At 36.3% G+C, this 20,006-nt stretch overlaps 3 protein-coding genes across 3 annotated transcripts; all 3 read right to left on the bottom strand.

The window, feature by feature from the left end:
- Positions 1-211: 211 nt before the first annotated feature.
- Positions 212-2,184, bottom strand: LOC149027150 (protein SODIUM POTASSIUM ROOT DEFECTIVE 1-like). The gene is made up of 3 exons (XM_089159742.1): positions 932-2,184; positions 766-841; positions 212-658 (listed from the first exon to the last, which is right to left on the bottom strand). Exons 1-3 carry the CDS (start codon positions 1,595-1,597, stop codon positions 495-497), a joined length of 906 nt encoding a protein of 301 aa, XP_089015868.1. The 5' UTR covers positions 1,598-2,184; the 3' UTR covers positions 212-494.
- Positions 2,185-4,123: 1,939 nt separating this feature from the next.
- Positions 4,124-6,719, bottom strand: LOC149027149 (caffeoylshikimate esterase-like). The gene is made up of 9 exons (XM_089146474.1): positions 6,556-6,719; positions 6,415-6,447; positions 6,198-6,291; positions 6,062-6,094; positions 5,757-5,903; positions 5,514-5,644; positions 5,278-5,415; positions 5,036-5,134; positions 4,124-4,587 (listed from the first exon to the last, which is right to left on the bottom strand). Exons 1-9 carry the CDS (start codon positions 6,556-6,558, stop codon positions 4,282-4,284), a joined length of 984 nt encoding a protein of 327 aa, XP_089002600.1. The 5' UTR covers positions 6,559-6,719; the 3' UTR covers positions 4,124-4,281.
- A 5,689-nt stretch (positions 6,720-12,408) lies between these two features.
- On the bottom strand, positions 12,409-16,025 carry LOC149027148 (caffeoylshikimate esterase-like). The gene is made up of 9 exons (XM_089159708.1): positions 15,871-16,025; positions 15,732-15,764; positions 15,495-15,588; positions 15,363-15,395; positions 15,037-15,183; positions 14,801-14,931; positions 14,564-14,701; positions 14,339-14,437; positions 12,409-12,992 (listed from the first exon to the last, which is right to left on the bottom strand). The coding sequence occupies exons 1-9, from the start codon at positions 15,871-15,873 to the stop codon at positions 12,684-12,686; spliced, it is 987 nt and encodes a 328-aa protein (XP_089015834.1). The 5' UTR covers positions 15,874-16,025; the 3' UTR covers positions 12,409-12,683.
- Positions 16,026-20,006: the final 3,981 nt, after the last annotated feature.

Below are 20,006 nucleotides of genomic sequence, written 5' to 3'. Positions count from 1 at the left end.
CCACTCGTTAGTTTTTTTTAAACTTCCAATGATGATAAGAAAATCAATTTTAAGCACTGTATCGATGTAAGATACACGGGTTAGTTTTTTAAAATTTCCATGACTGATTGCCAGGACTGTCGCTAAATAAAGAAATATATTCCAGGGAGTGATTAATTGGTGACGGTCTGACGGGAGAGAAACAAAGCGTAGCAAATATATTTTCATTTTTTACGAGGCGACTTCACCGGAAGATAAGAAGCATGGTAAAATGTCGTCAGCAAATCCGTGGCATCAGCTTTAAACTATTGGATTTTTCCCACAAATTAACAGAGACAAATTCTTTTTTGTGTGCAGATCGAGCAGCGACAAAAATTATCGATATCCAAAAGATGCCATTGATTCATCCAAAACATGATTTGGTGATAAGCGTGGAAGATCACAAGAAAACAATGCATCTTTTTTGTCTTTCCAAAGTTTTACAACACAGATAAAAGCATGATACGACACTAAAATTACGACGGAGTAGCTGCCGCTGCCGGAGCCGGAGCCGGAGCCGGGAACGGCCAGAATTGTGCGTTCTTAACCTTTGAGATTCTAGCTAGAACATCCAGTGGCGTCACATCTCCGATCACAGTCACCTTCTTCGCAGCAAAGTCGATGTTAAAAGACGTTACTCCTGTGATGGCCAGACAATAGAGTATCACAAACATGAACACTACTGGCTAGCTACATAGTGCTTACCCATTAAAATTCGTAATTTTGTATGGTTTTGATCAAATCTACCTTCCATTTTAGAGAGATGTTTCCTCACTTTCCCTGCACAGCCCTTGCAGTGTAATGACACCCTCAAGACCACAACCTGCAACACCTCACCAAGTTATCAATTACTAAATATATAATGATTGCAAAAGGGAAATCCAAGTAAGGAGCGAACAGGGTATATACGGACCTGGTCACGGGTTTGACTTGAAGTAGTAGAAGACGACGACGGTGGTTTCGGGTCGGTAGATGGCAGTGAGGGAATTGAAGAAGAAGAAGAAGAAGAAGGTTCAAAGACAGGAGATGAAGACGTAACAGAGAAAGAAGAAGATTTTAAGGCTGGAGTTGAAAGCTTAGTAGAGGAAGATGAAGGTTTTATGGCTAGAGAAGAAGTATTCGAGGAAGAGAAAGAAGAAGAAGCTCTCAAAGCAGGAGAATCATCAGGGCTTAGTGACAGGGGCCTCGAAGGTTTAGCAGGAACCCATGCTGGGATTGAGTCAAAATCTGAATGGTAGTCGAAGAAAGAGGTTTCGCCCAGGAGATATCTTGAGGAACCAGGTGGGCTGATAAGGTCAGTAGCTTTAGCAGCGCGTTTCTTATCAGTTTTCTTCTGGTTCTGTTTTTCAGGGTAATTAGCTTTGGAGTTTGTGGTGGGTGGTTTAGATTGAAAAAGAGTATGAGAGTGAGAGGTGGAAGAAGATGGATTAAGAAGACCCCGTGTGCCTCTTCTTGCGTCTCTAAGAATGTAATTGTGGCGATCGATAGTCCGGCCACCTTGTAGAACCACAGAGCTTTTCTCCGTGCTCACACATATGGCCGTTGAGGCTGGAGATGCACAGGAGAAGTCGATTTTCATCTCTGGTAAAAGCTCCGATCATACAAACGATGCTTCTGGTTTTAACTTTTGAGCATCATGAATTCTCTACAATATTGACTGCAGACTGCAGAGACAGAGAGACTGTGAGAGAGAGAGAGAGAGAGAGAGAGAGAGAACTTCCATGCGAAGTAGCAGAATCCGCTTTTAAATTAAACTTGGGCCGGAAGGGAGAGAGTGAATATAGAGGAAACCAGCAAGAAGAGATGGCTGGAGCTGGCCTGGGTCCCAAGTCCCAAAGAATTAAAAAGTAGTTCAGACAAAACTAGAGAGTTAAAAAGTAATTCTTCATCGTATGAGGTCTAAGAGTTTGAATTTCGTCATTCAGAAGTAGAGCTCCAGAGTGCGCGGACAATCAATCCAATCCAAGCCTTCAAGGTTCTTTGAGAATGATTCCAACTTGATATTGGATCAGAATTGGTATGCAATGAATTTGTGAATCAACACAAGTTCTCTGAGTTTCAAATCCTCAATTCAAACACTCCAAACCCTTGGAATTAAAATGGCATTACACACATTTAGTTCTTAATCCTACAAGTGACCCTTTCACTTCCCATTTATCACTGTCGCTCTTCAGTCTTCACATGGATCTTCTGTCTCTCTCTCACTCTCTGGTTTATTAAAGAGCCATGGCCCATCAAGACAGACCGTAGGTGAAAAAATTAATATATAATCCTCCAAGGCTCCAAGCATATTTCATTTCTTTTTTCTTTTCTAATATTCAATTTTAGTAAGCTAGAAACTCAATTGGAACCTTAGCCTAATAAGGAAAACGTTTTACTGCACTCATTAAATATTGGTGTCTTGTGCTTGTCATGGTTTAATTTCAGCTATTATTTTGGACCATGGTGAAGATGCCGCCCGGTTCTTTAAGGGACAACAGATGCTTGCCCCACACCCCCCCCCCCCCCCCCCTCTCTCTCTCTCTCTCTCTCTCTCTATGTGTCTCTCTCTAATCATCTGATACACTAACGATGGCATGGCCTGCAAATTTACAGCTCCTGACTATATTTCACAGACATAATTGAAGGTCTGGAATTTAATATAATACAGGACAAAGCAACGGTCATGTATTCAGTGGTGGGTTCAGTTTCAGTTTCTATGACTCAGTAACATGCAAGACATGTAAGATTAAGTAATCCAAATAAAACCACAAAAACCAGAGTGCAACCTTAAATTAAATTAAGAGCCCTTATCCTTCATGTGATCCTTTTCCTTCTCGGATCTTTCTCTACCCTGCCAGATATTTGATACTGGGTCTCGGTTAGACAACTTCTGACTGTTCAGTGATCAGGGGTGGCCTGAAACTTGATTTCTTATTTTAATTTTCCGGCCAGACCGGCTGAAATTGGGCTAGTGGAATGATGATCCAGTGGGCTGATTTTGATATAATTCTAGTGAGAAAGTGTTATGTGAAAGAGGAACGAATCAAAAGATTGAAAAGAAGAAAAACAGATTAGACAGAGGAGGAAAGGAACAGGTGTTGAGAAACTTCAGTAGATTCTCAAGGGAATAGATGCTGGGTCGGACCCATGAACCTGTAGATACAAGACTAGTTTTTGGGGTCTCTCTAGATGAATGGGACACAAAGATATATACTTTACTTGTCACTCCCCAATCTTATCGAATCCGATTCCTTCTTTTTCCTAACCCCATTTTTCAAAGAACAGCACTGAAACTGCCCAAAAGAATCACGATTCCTTCGCTTTCAGAGGTGACCAACTCTCTCACGGCCTCTCTGTCACTCTCTCCTCCTACCATTTTCTAATGTTAGGTGGGTTTGGGTCTAATCGAAACCACTAGTTTGTTTTGTAATCAGGTGATTTCAATGGATTGGACTCAGTCACTGGACTGTCTATGTATTTGGTTCTTTTCAATCTTCTCTCCTTATCTCTCTAGTCTCTCACCTTTATCTTCTGCCCCATGGTTTCTGTTTACAATTACTTTTAAGTTTTTCCCAACTTGTCCCATAATCTAGAGATACTGAGAAGGGTGGACCATTACATAGAAGTGGAAAATGTATATAAATTGGTATTCTAGGTGCCATTCTACAAGGAAGATGTAACGCTTTCTAAGTATTCACCGTCACAAATTGACATAATGGATCGTCTACCCCCAGAGAAGGGGTTTAACTTTATGCGCACTGAGATTTCAATCTCTACCGTTCGTAGCAGATGTTGCGCATTTAATGTAGAACATTCAAGACTGCCCAAAGAAGAAGAAAGAAGGTATAGTGGATCGAGCCCTAAACCAGAGTAAAGCCCATGACCAATGGGCTCAAGTTGTTGTAATATATTATTCTTTCCTTCTAAAGTCCAGCCCAATATTATGGGCCTTCTTATACCGAAATATGTTATGGGCCTTCTTCACAAAACACTCAAGTTCCTTTTGAATAAAATAATAATAAGTTTATTAAAATGAAAATATAAAGGCAAAGTGTTGCTTGCTTGCAGCCAGAGACCAGGTTGTCTTCACGCACAGTAAACATTCCAACCAAAAAGGTCCCAAACACAGATTTTTTTTTCTTCATAATATTCAATTTCAACAAATTCACATTACATGACAGATTACAGAGCAAAGAGAATATCTTCACCATGTGTAATGGAAGATTTTATTACTTTGCTAAATTTATATGTTTCAAACAAGAATAAAAAATATTTGTGGATCTAGGGGTTTACAAGTATATTCTTGTCATGGCTACTGTCATGAGGTTCATCAAATTTATTCTTCTGTTCTGTTTCCCAGGAGGTTGTCGTCTCAGGTGTCGTTCTTTGATCCAGCCATTTAATAATATCAGAGAAGACGAGATTGATGTTATCAACGGGTTCACCAGATGTTAAGGCATGCCACATTCCTGGATACAACTTGAAAGTCTTATCTTTACTTGCGGCAGATTCATATAGTAATTTACTTACGGATGGATCTGTCACTCTGTCATCTCCTCCGTGCACTATTATAAATGGTAATGACACCTGTGCCGCATATTTATATTCACGTAAGCATGTAATAATTAAAAAACAAATGCCTCCTCTCAAATAGAAAATTAAACAATGAAAAAATATGAAGATAATCATGATCATAAATAAATTATATTTTATGAGAGGGACTAGAAAAGAATATAAATGAGATTTGCATTATAATTAACGATCTCAAAATTTTCGAATCAGACTTGAGATTGGTCTTTTTAAATCTAGAGTTGTCAAAGTAAGACTAGTAAGTGACAAAGACATAATTTGAGAAAGAAAAATATGACCACTATCATTGGGATTCATATTATATATTTTGTTATTGATATGATATCACCTACACTTTTGTATCCATCCGTGACTTTATATTTGATTTCAAAGCAAAGATTAATTTAATATATAAAGGTATTTACGATAGCTGTCATCTGATAATGAAATCTGATAACTAACTAACCTGGTTAAGGTTTTGTTCCAAGTCTAAGCTGACCCTGAGAAGCTCAAAGCCAGTTTTCAGGCGTGGCCTTCCTTTGTAACACAATGGGTTTAACCGAACCTGATAAGGAGGAGTTAACAGACTATTAAAAAACCAAATTACTAATCCCATTAAATTGGTTAATAACAGATTAGTTCCCTAAACAAGTATAAATAGAGCCATAAAAGGGGTTGGGGGGAAGAAAAAATGAGAGATTTTATTACCTCATCTCTCTTTTCTTGTTCTTTAATGGCGAGATTGATTATATCTTTGGTTGGGACTAGTTTCCATGTAGGAATGATCTTAGAAAGGTTAGAGAATGCTTTAATAACCAACCGAGGAGGTCTCATATCATCTGCTATCTGTACTCACAGTGAAAGAAAACCCAGAATGAAAAAAAGGAATTAAGAGAAGCTTCAAAGATACAACACAAAGGAAATGCAGTGAGATTGAAGAATACCTTACACATGGGAGCAACCAAGACTGCACCATCCCAGTAGTTTGGCTTCTTTCGGTGTAAGAGAAGAACCACTGCTCCACCCATTGATTCTCCCATTAGGAATCTCAATTTTCCTTCGTTCTCTGTTTTCTCTGCAATGAGAAAGCAAGCAAGAAAGACTCTTTCCTTTGTTTAGTTTATATATAATAACGTAAAACATTGACTTCAGTAACAGAATTTGAAGGAGAAAAAATTTATTCTGACCACTTATGCTTGTAAAATGGTTACAACAGTCATCTACAAGATCATCAAAGCAATTGACATAGGCCTCCAACCCTTTTGATTTCCCATGGCCCTCATAATCAATTCCATATACAGCAAAACCTTCCGTTGCGAGCCGAATTCCAGTTCCTGCATTAGAGAATCAAAAACCCATTTGACTTTTTTTTTTTTTTTTTTTTTAAATTATTGACGAGTGAACTATACAACTCTAAGAGCTGTTACAGATCAAAGTTTGAAGCCAAGCATACAACTCGGCGTCGTTACAAATTGGATAACGACAGATTTACCTTTCATAGAGACGCTGCATTCCATGGCATAACCTGTGATCATGAGGAGAGACAATGGCAGACGAATTAGAACTAAATTATGAAAAAAAAAAACCAGAGTAGTTTTTGATCAACAGTAGGTGTTCAAGGACGCAACCATGACAGAGAAAGATCAAGGCTTTTGGTTTTGTATTTGCAGGAAGCCATCTACACGTGTAAAGTTCTAATCCTCTAGCGTTTGTTATGAATTCCTGCAGTAATGATGAAGAAGAAGACCAAACCAATCAATTACCATTGACTGATCAAAAAGACCCATGAATCCTACAGCGTGGTGGAATATTACTGCTACTTGTAATGAAACAAAATCAACCAACCTCTTCAAATTTGACATCTTCCATCTCAAGCGCCTGTGAAATCCAAGAATAAGAAGAGAAAAGGCAGAACAAAGATTCGATTAGTCACACAAAAAGAAGTAGAAAACGAACCCAGGGTTTGAGGAGGGTTTGGAAACTAACCATGGAGAGGAAAAATGAAGAGAAGTCGTCTCAGAAACAGGAGGTTTGGATGAATAAAGAAAAGAAAGGTGAGCTGTGAAAGACCCAAAGAGTAGAAAGTCTTAAAGAGAGAAAAAGAATAGATTACAGATGATAGGGAAATAAAATATATGAAAGCAGGAAACTGTGATTGGGTGCAGGAAATTCGTTTCGACTTGATCTTATATATATATAACACGAGACGAGGGAAGGGATTGAGACGTGAGCTGGGTTATTTAAAAAAAACAAATTCTTTTTTTGAGAAAATGAGAGATAAGATTTAGTTTCTTAAAATTTCAAAATTTTCTTAATTAAGAAGGAAGATTTTATTTTTAGATTGAATACATTTGTCAAACATCCAATCTTGTAGACTCTAAATTGATTGGAACGATACGAACGAGCTTGATATTGATTGTTGACTACAATTAGTAATGAGAGAGCCTTAACATGGTAGATTAGGTAAAAACAATCAGCCAGTCCCTATATCTGGCGAAGGTTATCATCGTGCTTTACAATTGAATTGAGATCACCTCGTCGTTTGGGCAGCATTAGGTGCATCTCTAACATTTTTTCACCCACATTTTGCATAAGATTCATGTTTGAAAATAATAAAATAATTTAGGAGTGTAAATTCATATGGATTCTACATGACACCATACAATATGTAATCATTGAATTTGGACGAAGAAGTGATCCGGACTCTTTTTTTTTTTTTTTTCCATGAAATTTGTCATTGTGAAGATCGCCTGATTTGGATTGATTGATATTCATCCCATACTTTGGATGATAGAACCGATGTTATCCGATATTTGAGTGGCTTTGTTTGTTGGATTAGTGAGAGTTTTTTTTTTTTTTTTTTTTTTGAACAAATGATTAGTGAGAGATCGATGGCCGTGAATCTTTGAATTCGAATCCACAGAGCGTGGGTCGTGTCTGCCATATCTGCTATATTGTATCGTTTTTTCTTTTTTTTTTTTCTGTTTGGCCAAACCACGTTGTATCGTCGATATGGCGACGGCAGATTTGACAACGCTGGGCCGTCATTTCAGATCTTCAAATTACTAACTTCGAATCCTCATAAACTCGTGGGCCTGTTTCCTCGGGCCCACCATCCCTGTACGAATCTTTATTTATTTATTTTCGTTACCGGAAGAAAAAAATAGATAAATAAAGGGAAAGGGTAACTTTCGGCAAAAATCATTAATCTAATTAGTTACGACCTCATCCTCACAGGTAGGCCAGTAAACGAATCGGATTCGGCTCGGATATATTAGTATCTGAATCTGAATTTGATTAACAAAACCGTTATTTAAAACCTAATTCCACATAAATTTAGAGAAGGCATCCGAATGTTATCCGATTATTAATTAGCGATTGTCATTTTTTTATCTTTTATTTTCGATTTACACTTTCCGATTACTAATTACCGGTATCTAAATCCAATTATCAGTCATTTTTTGAGAAAAAAATGTTTAATACTTCACTCTAACCGGATAATTTTTTATTTCCGATTATCGATTTCCGAATTTGATTATCATCCATTTCAGAGAAAAATATGTTGAATATTTTACTCTATTTGGATATTATTCGATCTGATAAGCAATCATCCGAATCCGGTTATTTAACAAACGGATACGAATATTTTTTGGTAAAAAAATTTTTCGGATACGAACATCCTTAAACAAATACCGAGGCAAACTTCGAATATCTATTAACAAGTCTACTTGTAGGTCTAAGAGTGGATAAAAGGATATTTTTTATTTGGACTCATTGTGGCTTGGTCCAAGTCATTTTTTGTCCAAATAAAATAACTCTTTGTCATTTCCTCCCTTCCCTGTGTATCCAATAATGATCAATTGATGACAATTGCCACTCTTGTAACTAAAATGCCCTATATTGTGACTAAAATAACTTAAACCGAACCTCAAGGTCGAGATGAAAAATGATCCGACCAAATATTAAAACTAATGGAACTTTTATTTGTTACCACATGAGCATCTATTGCACGTAAATTCCACCACTAAATATATAGAAGTTAGATAATAGAGTTTTTATGCGTGGATCCTCTTAGTAGAGCATGAACTCATATTAGGTCCTTTCAGTTTATTAAGTTACATTTAAGTCTTAAAGCAACCAATACGGTTAAATTTTCAAACTTGAAGGTACCAAAATATGACTCAGATTATTTAATGACCAAAATAACTCTCTCCATATCTTGTGAACTCCCTCCTTCGTTTTTAATATCAAACGATCGGTTAACCATGAATTAATCAACTACAAACATAACCATCACCAATCCAAGTAATCAATGTACCAACTGCCCCGGAATATATATATATATATATATAATTATGTCAATGTGTCATTGTTAAGAGAAAATCTCCAAAGATTGAAACTGAAAGTACGATGTCTCTTTGTAGAGTGGGATTTTTATTTTGCCGCAGCTAGCAGCTGCGATTGCGCCACGTCCATAAGTATAAATCCAATGGTTGTAAATAAAAGCCTCGGGATGTAGGTGTAAATAGGAACTTTTTATTTTACAAAACGTGAACTGATCTTTTAAAATTTACATTTTTACATTGACAACTCCCTGTGTTCATCGACTGAAATGAACTCCCAACTCCATTTAGGGCTTTTTCGATTCCCCTACTGTCTTCTTCCTATCTTCCTTTCCTCATGTTCCACTTGGTTTTTAGGAGAAAAATATTGAAAAATTGAAGAATCTTAAACGTTTTTTCTCACCAGAATAATTGTTATTAAAAACCCTAAATCTCCAATCCATTAAGCATCACGATTGTACCGTCTGCAAGTTCCAGGTTCAAAACTTGTTCTTCCTAGGAAACATTGATTGACAAGAGACTAACCAAGAAGCATTCGTTCATTAATTAATAAGAGCCAAATAAAATTTAAAGAAACAATAAGGTAAAGGTGCGCATGGTTCAAATTTCATCCTCTATGGAATTGTGCTTTTTCAGATCTCATGGAGCAACTAAAACGAGTTGATTGCTCGGAGATTTACAGAAGAAGGTCATCCTCTTCGCCACCTTCGCTGCTGAACTAACTGCTATCGCCGGAAGAGGTGCTGATCCGAACCCTAGGTTTGCATTTCTTCTTTTTCTTCCTCTTCTTATTTTTCGAATTGGCACCAAGAGGAGTTTGTGAGACATCGTCTTCCATTTATACTCGGGGCAATCGGAGGTGTCGGCGGAGGAGACATGCTGCTTGCTGGATTTTGCTCGGAAGCCACAGCTCACGGATGAGATTGCGAAAGAGACATGACTTTTCAGGGATGAATGGTAAGGCTTTGGTGTGGCTGGGTCAGGGATAGCTAAGGCTGTTGAAGTCGCCGGAAAATCAATTTTTTGATGTATATGACTGTAAAGCCTTTAAAACTGGATTTGTAGAGCTTTTAAAACTGGATTTGCTGATCTCAAGCAAAGCTTGAGTGCCCGTAACCGATCTCTTCATCTCAGTCGGTGAACACAAGGAGTTGTAAATGTAATTTTCAAAAGCTCAGTTAACGTTTCGTAAAATAAAAAGTTCATATTTACACCTACATCCCCGGACTTTTATTCACAACCGTTGGATTTATACTTGTGGACGTGGCGCAATCGCAACCGCTAGCTGCTGGCAGCAGCGGCTACCGCAAATAAAAATCCGGTAGCGTGACGTAAATCTGTATATGTGATCAATTCATTCAATGCAATTACTATTCTCTCATAATTTTTTCCTAACAAAAAGAAATAAAAAAAAAATAAAAATGCTCGCATCTATCATCTTGGAGTATTTCTTAGAAACTCTATTACTCGATTCATTTGGATTGAGACTTGATAAATATGGTTACCAAAAAAAAAAAAAAAAAGACTTGATAAATAAAGAGTGAAACCAATGGCCCAGCCTCCAGCGTCAAAGAAGCTTAAACGAAACTTATTATCGATTGAACAATACTTTGGATCACTCGGGCCTTTATCAATTTCAAGTATCCTTCGCTATCTTATCATAAATAAATAAATACACAATATCCATCAAATTTTCTTTTCTTTTCCGCATATAAGATCTTCTAGAAAGAATGAATATCATGTGCCAAATCAGCGAGCTACTTTATTGATACAACACCACCCACCTTCTGGAAGGGTGGAAATATAAAGGCCGGCACAGATGTGAACCCAAGGTGGGAAATATAAAGAGTACTTTAGTTGATTTCTATGTATTTTTCTACTTAGAACCACTTGCTATCTCAAGAATACCATTTCGCAACCCCTATTATTGAAAAGCAATTATGATCAACCACAACTTTTATATATATTTATTCAATAAATAATAGATATATAATTAGTCTTGTCATATTTATAGTTATGAAATGCTTAATGATAATAAACAGAAAGGATATCAGAAAAAAATTTTGAAAAAAAAAAATACAAACAAAGCTTTAAAATGTCAAGGGAAACCAAACTAAAGAATTTGAGTATTGATATGAGGGAATGGCAGAAAACTGTCATGGTATGTTCCCTTCTAAGGGGTGTGTTTGTAATACATCATTTTGGGTCGCTAAACTCCTGATGACAATAGCTAGGTCCAAGTTATATTTGATTTGCTAAAAGGAAATAATATCCAGAGGAGTGAGTTATTCGAGACTATGATCAATGTCCTGAATCTCAATAGTACTGTCTCAATGTTTGCGCGCGAGTTGATTTTCCTCTCACAAGAACTTGAGGACCCTTGATACCTTTTACATATATATATTTGAGTTGATTTTATATTTGAGGTACGTATAATTTTACATATGTATATATATACCTTTTGTTTTCTTTACTTGTCACTCCCCAATCTTATTGAATCCGATTCCTTCTTTTCCCTAACCCCATCTTTCAAAGAACAGCACCGAAACTGCCCAAAGGAGTCACGATTCCTTAGCTTTCTGGGCTGACCAACCCTCTCACGGCCTCTCTGTCACTCTCTCACTCTCTCCTCCTACCATTTTCTAATGTTAGGTGAATGTGGGGGTTTGCTCTATAGTCAGATATTTTCAATGTATCCATGTATATGGTTCTTTTCAATCTTCCTCTCCTTGTCTCCTTAGTTTCTCACCTAAAAAAAAAAAACATACAGAGAGAGTTTATGAATATTAACTGGTTATCTACTTCAAAATTTTGTAATGTGATGTCATGATTATCCTGATAATTTAGAGATAATGAGAAGGGTGGGCTCCACTGCTATGAATTTATATGCACCAAGTCACCAACTAGTCAACCACCATCAGGTGTAAGTGGAAAAAGTATATGAATTGGTATTCTACGTGCCATTTCTACAAGGAAGATGTAACACTTATTAGTATTGATCACCATCTCAAACTAAAATAGTGGACCGTTTACCAAACAAAAAAAAAAAAAAAAAAAACTTGTATAATGGATCGAGCCCTAAACCGGAATACATATGATTCTTTCTATTAAAGCCCAACCCAATATTATGGGCCTATTTATACCGAAAAATACTATGGGCTTTTACAAAACATTCAAATTGCTTTTAAATACAACAAAGTTCATTAAGATTCTATTTCAAATCGGTCATAATTCATAAAATTAACAATTTTGTTAACCTAAATCTATGGAATGAAATTTATGAATTCATCCTGAAAAATGTTTGGTTGACGTAATTTTTATGAATGTGCAAATGTTTAGTACTTTTATAGTAAGAGTGAAATCGTTTTGGATTTCACCCCATACACATAAATCTACAAATTTACTTATTTAGTGTAAAAAGATGAATCTCTAGATTTCATGAATCTAGGGATCTTCACAACCAAACGGGTATAAATCTCTCATTAAAATCTCTAGATTCATGTAACGAAAGACCCTAAAGGAAAATTTACAGGTACGTAAAGTGTTTCTTGCTTGCAGCTAGTGACTAGGTTGTCTTCACCTACAATGAACATCTTATTGAAAAAAAGATGTCAATTAAACACTCTTAATTTCTATATGGGTTCATAATATTCAATTTCACAATTTCTAGTTACATGACAAATTACACAATATCTTCAGCATGGGTTGCAAAATTCTATATGCTTCAAACAAGAAGAGAAATAGAGGTGGACAAGAGAAATATAGGTGGATCTAGGGGTCTACAAGTACATTCTTGTCATGGAAAGTGCTTTCATGAGGTTCATCAAATCTACTCTTCTGTTCTGTTTCCCAGGAAATCGTCGTCTCATGAGCCAATCTATGATTCAACCATTTAATAATATCAGAGAAGACGAGATTGACATTTTCAACAGTTTCACCAGATGTTAAGGCATGCCACATCCCTGGATACAATTTGAGGGTCTTATCTTTACTTGCAGCAGATTCACATAGTAATTTACTTACGGATGGATCTGTCACTTTGTCATCACCTCCGTGCACTATTATAAATGGCAACGATACCTGTACCGCATATTTACATTCAGATAAGCATGTAATAATTAAAGGGCAAATGCCCCCATGATGTCAAAGTAGAAAATTAAACAATGAAAAAAATATGAAGATGATCATGATCATAGGGAGTGGAAAAGGATATAAATGAGATTTGCATTTATAATTAGAGGTCTCAAAATTCAGAATCAGACTTTTGATTGGTGTATAAATGTGGAGTTTTCAAAGTAAGACTAGTAAGTGACAAAGACATAATTTGAGCAAGAAAATAATGACCAATATCATTGATATAAAATATTTTAGGGATAATTACTATTGGCCCTCTATACTTTAATTTTATTACTACTGTATCCCTGTACTTTTCAAAATTACTAATCCAACCTTCAACTTTGTCTATAATTACTATTGCCCCCCTACCGTTAAGTTCCGTTAGTTAAATGATGATGTGGCATCTTTATATTTTCTCAAAAACCCCAAAATACCCTTATACTTTTCCCTTTACTTATTTACCCTTTTGTCAAGTTACAGTAGTACCCTTAATTAACTGTGGAAAAAAAAACTATAATCCGTTTTATTCTTTAATAAAAATTTTAAAAAACAAAAAAAACTAAATAAATAAAGAATGATTGAATAAAACTCAAATAGAAACTGAAAAGGAAGGAAAATCGAATTCAACTCAAATTGGAAACTGAATATCACCAAAATTTTCAAAATAAATGAAGTTTAATGAGGGTGGAAAACCAAATTGGATTTGGATTTTGTTCATTTATTTAATTCAAAATAAATGAAGTTTAGTGAAGGTGAGAAACCAAATCGGATTTAGATTTTGCTCATTTCTTTAATTCAAAATAGTTGAAGTTTTGTGAAGGTGGGAAACCAAACTGGATTTGGATTTTGCCCATTTCATTAATTCAAAATAAATGAAGTTTAGGGTAAAATTGACATTTAGTCTGGTTTTATAAATGGGGTAGAATCGTCTTTTGATTTCTTAATTTTAATGAAGGGCAAATTAGACATTACATATTCAAACTTAACGGCAACTTAACACCGTTATAAGGAAGGGGGCAACAGTAATTTCGTAAAGAATAGGGTTTTATTAGTAATAAAATCAAACTACAGGGGACAACAGTAATTATTCCAATATTTTATTATTGATATGATAGCACCTATACTTTTATATCCATCATTGACTTTATATTTGATTTCAAAATAAAGATTAATTTAATATGATATTGTATAAAGAAAATATATGATAGTTGTCATCTGATAATTAAATATGATTACTAAATGATATGTTAAATCAAGAGAGGAAATAAAATGTAAAGATAATAAAGATTGAAAGTGTAAAACTAACTAACCTGGTCAAGGTTTTGTTCCAAGTCTAAGCTGACCCTGAGAAGCTCGAAGCCAGTTTTCAGGCGTGGCCTTCCTTTGTAACACAATGGGTTTAAGCGAACCTGATGGAAGAAGTTAACAAACTATTGAAAAACCAAACTACTAGTTCCATTAAATTTGGTTAATTACAGATAACTTCATTAAACAAAGTGTAAACAGAGCCATACTAGAGAGAGAGACTTCATTACCTCATCTCTCTTTTCTTGTTCTTTAATGGCGACATCGATTAGATCTCTGTTTGGGATTAGTTTCCATGTAGGAATGATCTTAGAAAGGCTAGACAATACTTTAATAACCAACTGAGGAGGTCTCATATCATCTGCTATCTGTACTCACAGTCAAAGAAAACCCAGAATGAAAAAAGGAATTAAGAGAAGCTTCAAAGATGAAACACAAAAAGGAGATGCAGTTAGATTGAAGAATACCTTACACATCGGAGCAACCAAGACTGCACCGTCCCAATAGTCTGGCTTCTTTCGGTGTAAGAGAAGAACCACTGCTCCACCCATTGATTCTCCCATTAGGAACCTCAATTTTCCTTTGTTCTCTGTTTTCTCTGTAATAGGAAATCAAGAAAGAGTCTCTCCTTTGTTTAGTTTATAATAACGTAAAACATCGACTTCAGTAACAGAAGTTGAAGGAGAAAAAAATTTATTCTGACCACTTATGCTTGTAAAATGGTTACAACAGTCATCTACAAGATCATCAAAGCAATTGACATAGGTTTTCAACCCTTTTGATTTCCCATGGCCCTCATAATCAATTCCATATACAGCAAAACCTTCCCTTGCAAGCCGAATTCCAGTTCCTGCATTAGAGAATCAAAAACCCATTTGACTACTTTTTTGGTGATTAAAGAGTGAATTACACAACTCAAGAGCTGTTACAGATTAGAGTTTGAAGCAAGTATACAAGCTGTCACAAGTTGGATAACGATTAACTATTTCAAATCCGATAGAATGGGTCGTAGTTGACTATTCCATTTACCTTTCATAGTGACGCTGCACTCCACAGCATAACCTGTGATCATGAGTAGAAACAATGGAGAATGAATTAGAACTAAATTATGGAAAAACAGAGTAATTGTGGAACAACCGTTGGTGATGATCAAGGACGTACCATGGCAGAGAAAGATCAAGGCTTTTGGTTCTGTATTTGCAGGAAGCCATCTGCACGTATAAAGTTGGAGTCCTCTGGCGTTTATTATAAATTCCTGCAATAATGTTGAAGAAGAAGTAGAGTAAACCAATCAATTACCATTCGTTGATCAGAAAGAAGAACAGAAAAAAGACCCATGAATCCTACAGCGTGGTTGAACATATTACTGTTACTTGTAATGAAACAAAATAAACCAACCTCTTCGAATTTGACATCTTCCATCTCAAGTGCCTGTAAATCCAAGAAGAGGAAGAGAAAAAGGCAGAACAAAATTAGATTAGTCACACAAAAAGAAGTACGAAACGAACGCAGGGTTTCGGGAGGTGTTGAAACTAACCATGGAGAAGATCAATTGAAGAAGAGTCTCAGCAGAAACTGGGGAATTTGAAGAATAAAGAACAGAAAGATGAGCAGCGGAAGACACAAGGAATCGATAGTCTTAAAGGGAGAAAAAGAATAGATGATAAGGAGATAAAATATATGAAAACAGGAAACTAGGAGCGGGTGCAGGAAATTCGTTTGGACTTGATATTATATGGATTTTTTTACGTTAAACTAATATTTGATTTTTTTAATACAATATATTACGTGTGGTCCTAACTCCTAACTCTAATAAATAATTATCCATCCATCTATTGTGATTTACAATTATGCCCGATAATTGGTTGGTAGCATCCGATATTTTTATATGACATAACCAATCTTATCCGATATTTGTAGTGGATTGTTTGTTGGATTAACGAGAGATGAGCGTGAATCTTGGATTTGAATTCGAACTTTCAGAGCATCTGGTGACTGGTGACTGGTGGTCGTGTGCGACATCTTCACACCGTGTGTCGACGGCAGATTTGACTACGCTGGGCCGTCATTCCGGATTTTCAACTAATTAAATTCGAATCCACATGAACTCGTGTTGCCCGTTCTCTCGGGCCCACCGTTTGTGTCTTACTCCAATTTTTCTTTTTTTTTTAAGAGCCCACCATTCCTATTACCAAAAAGAAAAAGAGCCCACCATTCCTGTCCGCAATACCTTTTTCAAGTGGTCAATTTATTTATTTATTATTTATTTATCAGTGTATATAAATAAGAAAGATTACATAAGTTTAGGGGAAAATCAATAAATCACTGCATTGGAGAGTTGTTTGATTGATAAAATTAATATTTTTAGTGAAGAGGTCACAGATTTAATTTTGTCAACATCCCCTAATATATATATTAGGGTAAATATTACTTAATTCTCTTCTTATTTGGACAAATAACACTTACACCCCCTTTTACTTGGATAATATCACTTACCTCCCCTTTTACTTAGCAAATATATCAAACATTTCGCCTCTGTTAACTTTTTCGGTTAAATTTAATTTTTACCGTTAAATATTTTTTGAATAAGCTTGATTGGACAAATAGAGATAGATCATATTTATAGAAACGTGAATGCTACATCGATTGAAAGTTAAAAGTGTCTCCATTGCTCAAGAATTCTTTAACATTCTTTATGAATTTCCACCATCAGGCGAATTGCCAAGACTGATTAAGTAGTTAACTAATTCATTTGGGATTGAGACCTAATACATATGGAGTGAGAAGAGACAACACAAGGATCTTTGGCAGTAATTTATTATCATATTTGACAAGAAACAGTCAATGAAGAAGGGCTCAAGCCTTGCCATTTGCCAAGCAAGCAAGAAGTGAAATGAAACAAAGAGGTCACTTATTAAATCACCACATTTGACCTTTGCGATTGCCCCTCCAGCATCAAAACAAAACTTACCATTGAAAACAAAGTTTGGGTCCCTCAGTTCTTCATCAATTTCAAGTATCTCTTGATTTTTTTTATTTCTCGCATAACACATTCTAGAAGAATGAATAATCATGTGGGAAATCAGCGAGCTACTTCCTTGGTTCAACACCTTCTGGAAGGGTTGAAATATAATAAAGGTGTAAATGTGAACCCAAAGAGTTGATGTCTTTATTGTTCAACTTAGAATCAACGGTTTATGGAATACCATTTGGCAACCCTTATTAAAAAGCAATTATGGATCAATCACAAGGTGCCAAGTTTCACCGAGATTTTCACTGAGATTCACCATTTACGGCAATAGTTTGGAGTGATGTAAAAAAAAGAAAAAAGCATTGATGCGACACCACGTTTGGAGAATCAAAACTATTGTACTTTTCTGAAACACTAGTGGGAAACTTGCACCCCCGCCATCCAATTTTCAGACTTTTGACTTCAACCTATACAAGCATTAGCTGTGTGAACTACTGGTACAAACACTGGCCCGTCATCTTAGTCTTATTGGAGACCTAATATAGTCTACAGAAGCTAGTAATTATGGAAATACTTAACGATGGAAAACAGCAAGAATATCATAATTTTGGGCTTTGGCTTGTATCTGTGGGTTGAGCTTTAATCACCCTCGCAAAATCCTGATGACAAGGGTCCAGGCCCAGCCCATCCCAGAGCATAAAGCCTTTGGATTGATGGGCTTCTTTTTGGGTTGAGTTTGGATTAGGTCAGATCCGTGGTACTGGCAATGAGATTTTGGGTTTCTGACCATGTAGCATCCAATTAATAAGATTTAGTCTGGATTCCTCTTTTTTCTGGGCAAGAGCTTGTAGGGATGTCAATTATGAACTGGGGTTTTCTACCCAGATCTCTTTTTGGGATAACAAAGACCCTCACTTGAATCTTTACTATTTTCATGCCCACCTGCTACTATGTTTGGAAATTGGGGAAGCAAATTATATTTGATTTGCTACTGGAAAATAAGACCCAGATAAGTTATTGGAGACTATAACGTTCTGGGTCTCATAAGTGTCTCAATCTTTATGACTTTTATTTTTTCTCTGATAAGAACTTGATTGCTGATGATCTAGCAGTCGAAAGATTTTCTGCTGTCTGATGCATGCACTTCTTTAATTTTGGGGGAGAAGATGGAACCTGAGAGCCTTGTCTGGCATGTTAATTTAAAAGTAGAGCAAGCGAATTGCTCAGTATGATAGAAGAGTGGATTTACTGACAATCAAGAACGAAGTCTAAAGAGTTGCAACAGAAAAAGTTGTGGGTGAATTGTATAAAAGAACCATACAACGCTGATTCAGAGTGTATTGAACATGTACAGAGGCATTGATAGAGAATTTGGTTGTGTTATGTGTTGTAGGAGTGAGTGGGAGGTTCAGTCCTTTCTACAAATGGTTAAAATTTTTACATAAGTCATCTTTAGTCGAACTCGCGGTGCAAGAAGGTCACACCCGATGGGTGAGGGTTCCTTGCTTTGAAGACTTCTCTCTTCTTTAACAAAAAAAGAAGACTTCTCTCTTCCAAACGGGAAGCACGGATGGAGCTTGTGCTGTTAGAATATTAATTGAATATTCCACTTAAGATTGGGCTTCCTTGATTGTGTTACAGTTTGAATTGGTTTCTTATTGGTCTGATAGGGTAATATGAAGTTACTAGAACTCTTATATGGACTGGCTAGTGTGGGCTAATAGGGACCGTTAGATCTTGATGGACGATCTAACGGATTTGCCTATATAAAGGATGCTAGGTCCCTCCTCTAACCCTAATCACAATCACGTCTGTTTAATCAGAAAGGATATACCATCAAGCCAGTGAATAGGGAGGAGTCTAGAGGAGAAGATCCAACATCAAGTTGATCATAGAATCAACTTCCACCTCAAGTTTGTTCCTAGTGGGAGACATAAAGAAGATATTCCGCTGCGCTTCGTCTCCAATAGAACCATAGAAAGGTATGCTCATCATCATCTTGTGTCATTATCATACTAAGGTGTTTTTAGTCGATCTATGCGATCTTGGATAGAAATATTCTTACATGTGGTATCAGAGCCTGTATAGAATCGATTAAAAACCCATAAGATTGTTGACTGATGAACTTAGGGTTCTAGAATGGAACCTATGAAACTTGTGAATTTGTTCTCCTGATTTTTTTTTCAACAAAACCGTGGGGTTTTTTGTCAATAACTTTTTTTCTAGAAAGAATTTTGAAAATCTAAAACTACCACTGCGTAGATCTCGGAAAAACGAAGAAATTGATATATTATGGGTCTCCATCGGACTTCGGACGCGCCGGTAATCGCTGCCGGAATCCAGCAGCATTTTTTTTGATCTTTTTTTTAAATTTGTGCGGTGCTGACGTGGCAGTTTGACCGAGTCAACGGGTCGGGTCAACCCGACCCATGACCCGCCAAGGCGACCCGATTTTGAACCCGTCAGGTCAAACGGGTCGACCCGGTTGACCAGTCATCGGTCCAAGCGAATGGATTAACTTGGGCGAACCGGATTTATTGTTTGAACCATTTTGGACCAAACTCGTTTTTTGACTCAGCGAGTCAACTCGCTGATTTCTGTTTAATTTATGATTTCGATTCCGGTTCAATTTTGGTTCAATTCGATTTCTGGTTTCGATTTTTCGGTTCAATTTCGAATCGATTTCTAATTTAGATTCTTGG

The sequence above is a fragment of the Hakea prostrata genome, chromosome 1 (assembly GCF_041222555.1).
Source record: "Hakea prostrata isolate BN-2017 chromosome 1, UWA_Hpros_2, whole genome shotgun sequence".
NCBI lineage: Eukaryota > Viridiplantae > Streptophyta > Magnoliopsida > Proteales > Proteaceae > Hakea > Hakea prostrata.
Note: the sequence above shows the minus strand (reverse complement) of the source record. Positions and strands in the feature narration are given on the sequence as shown.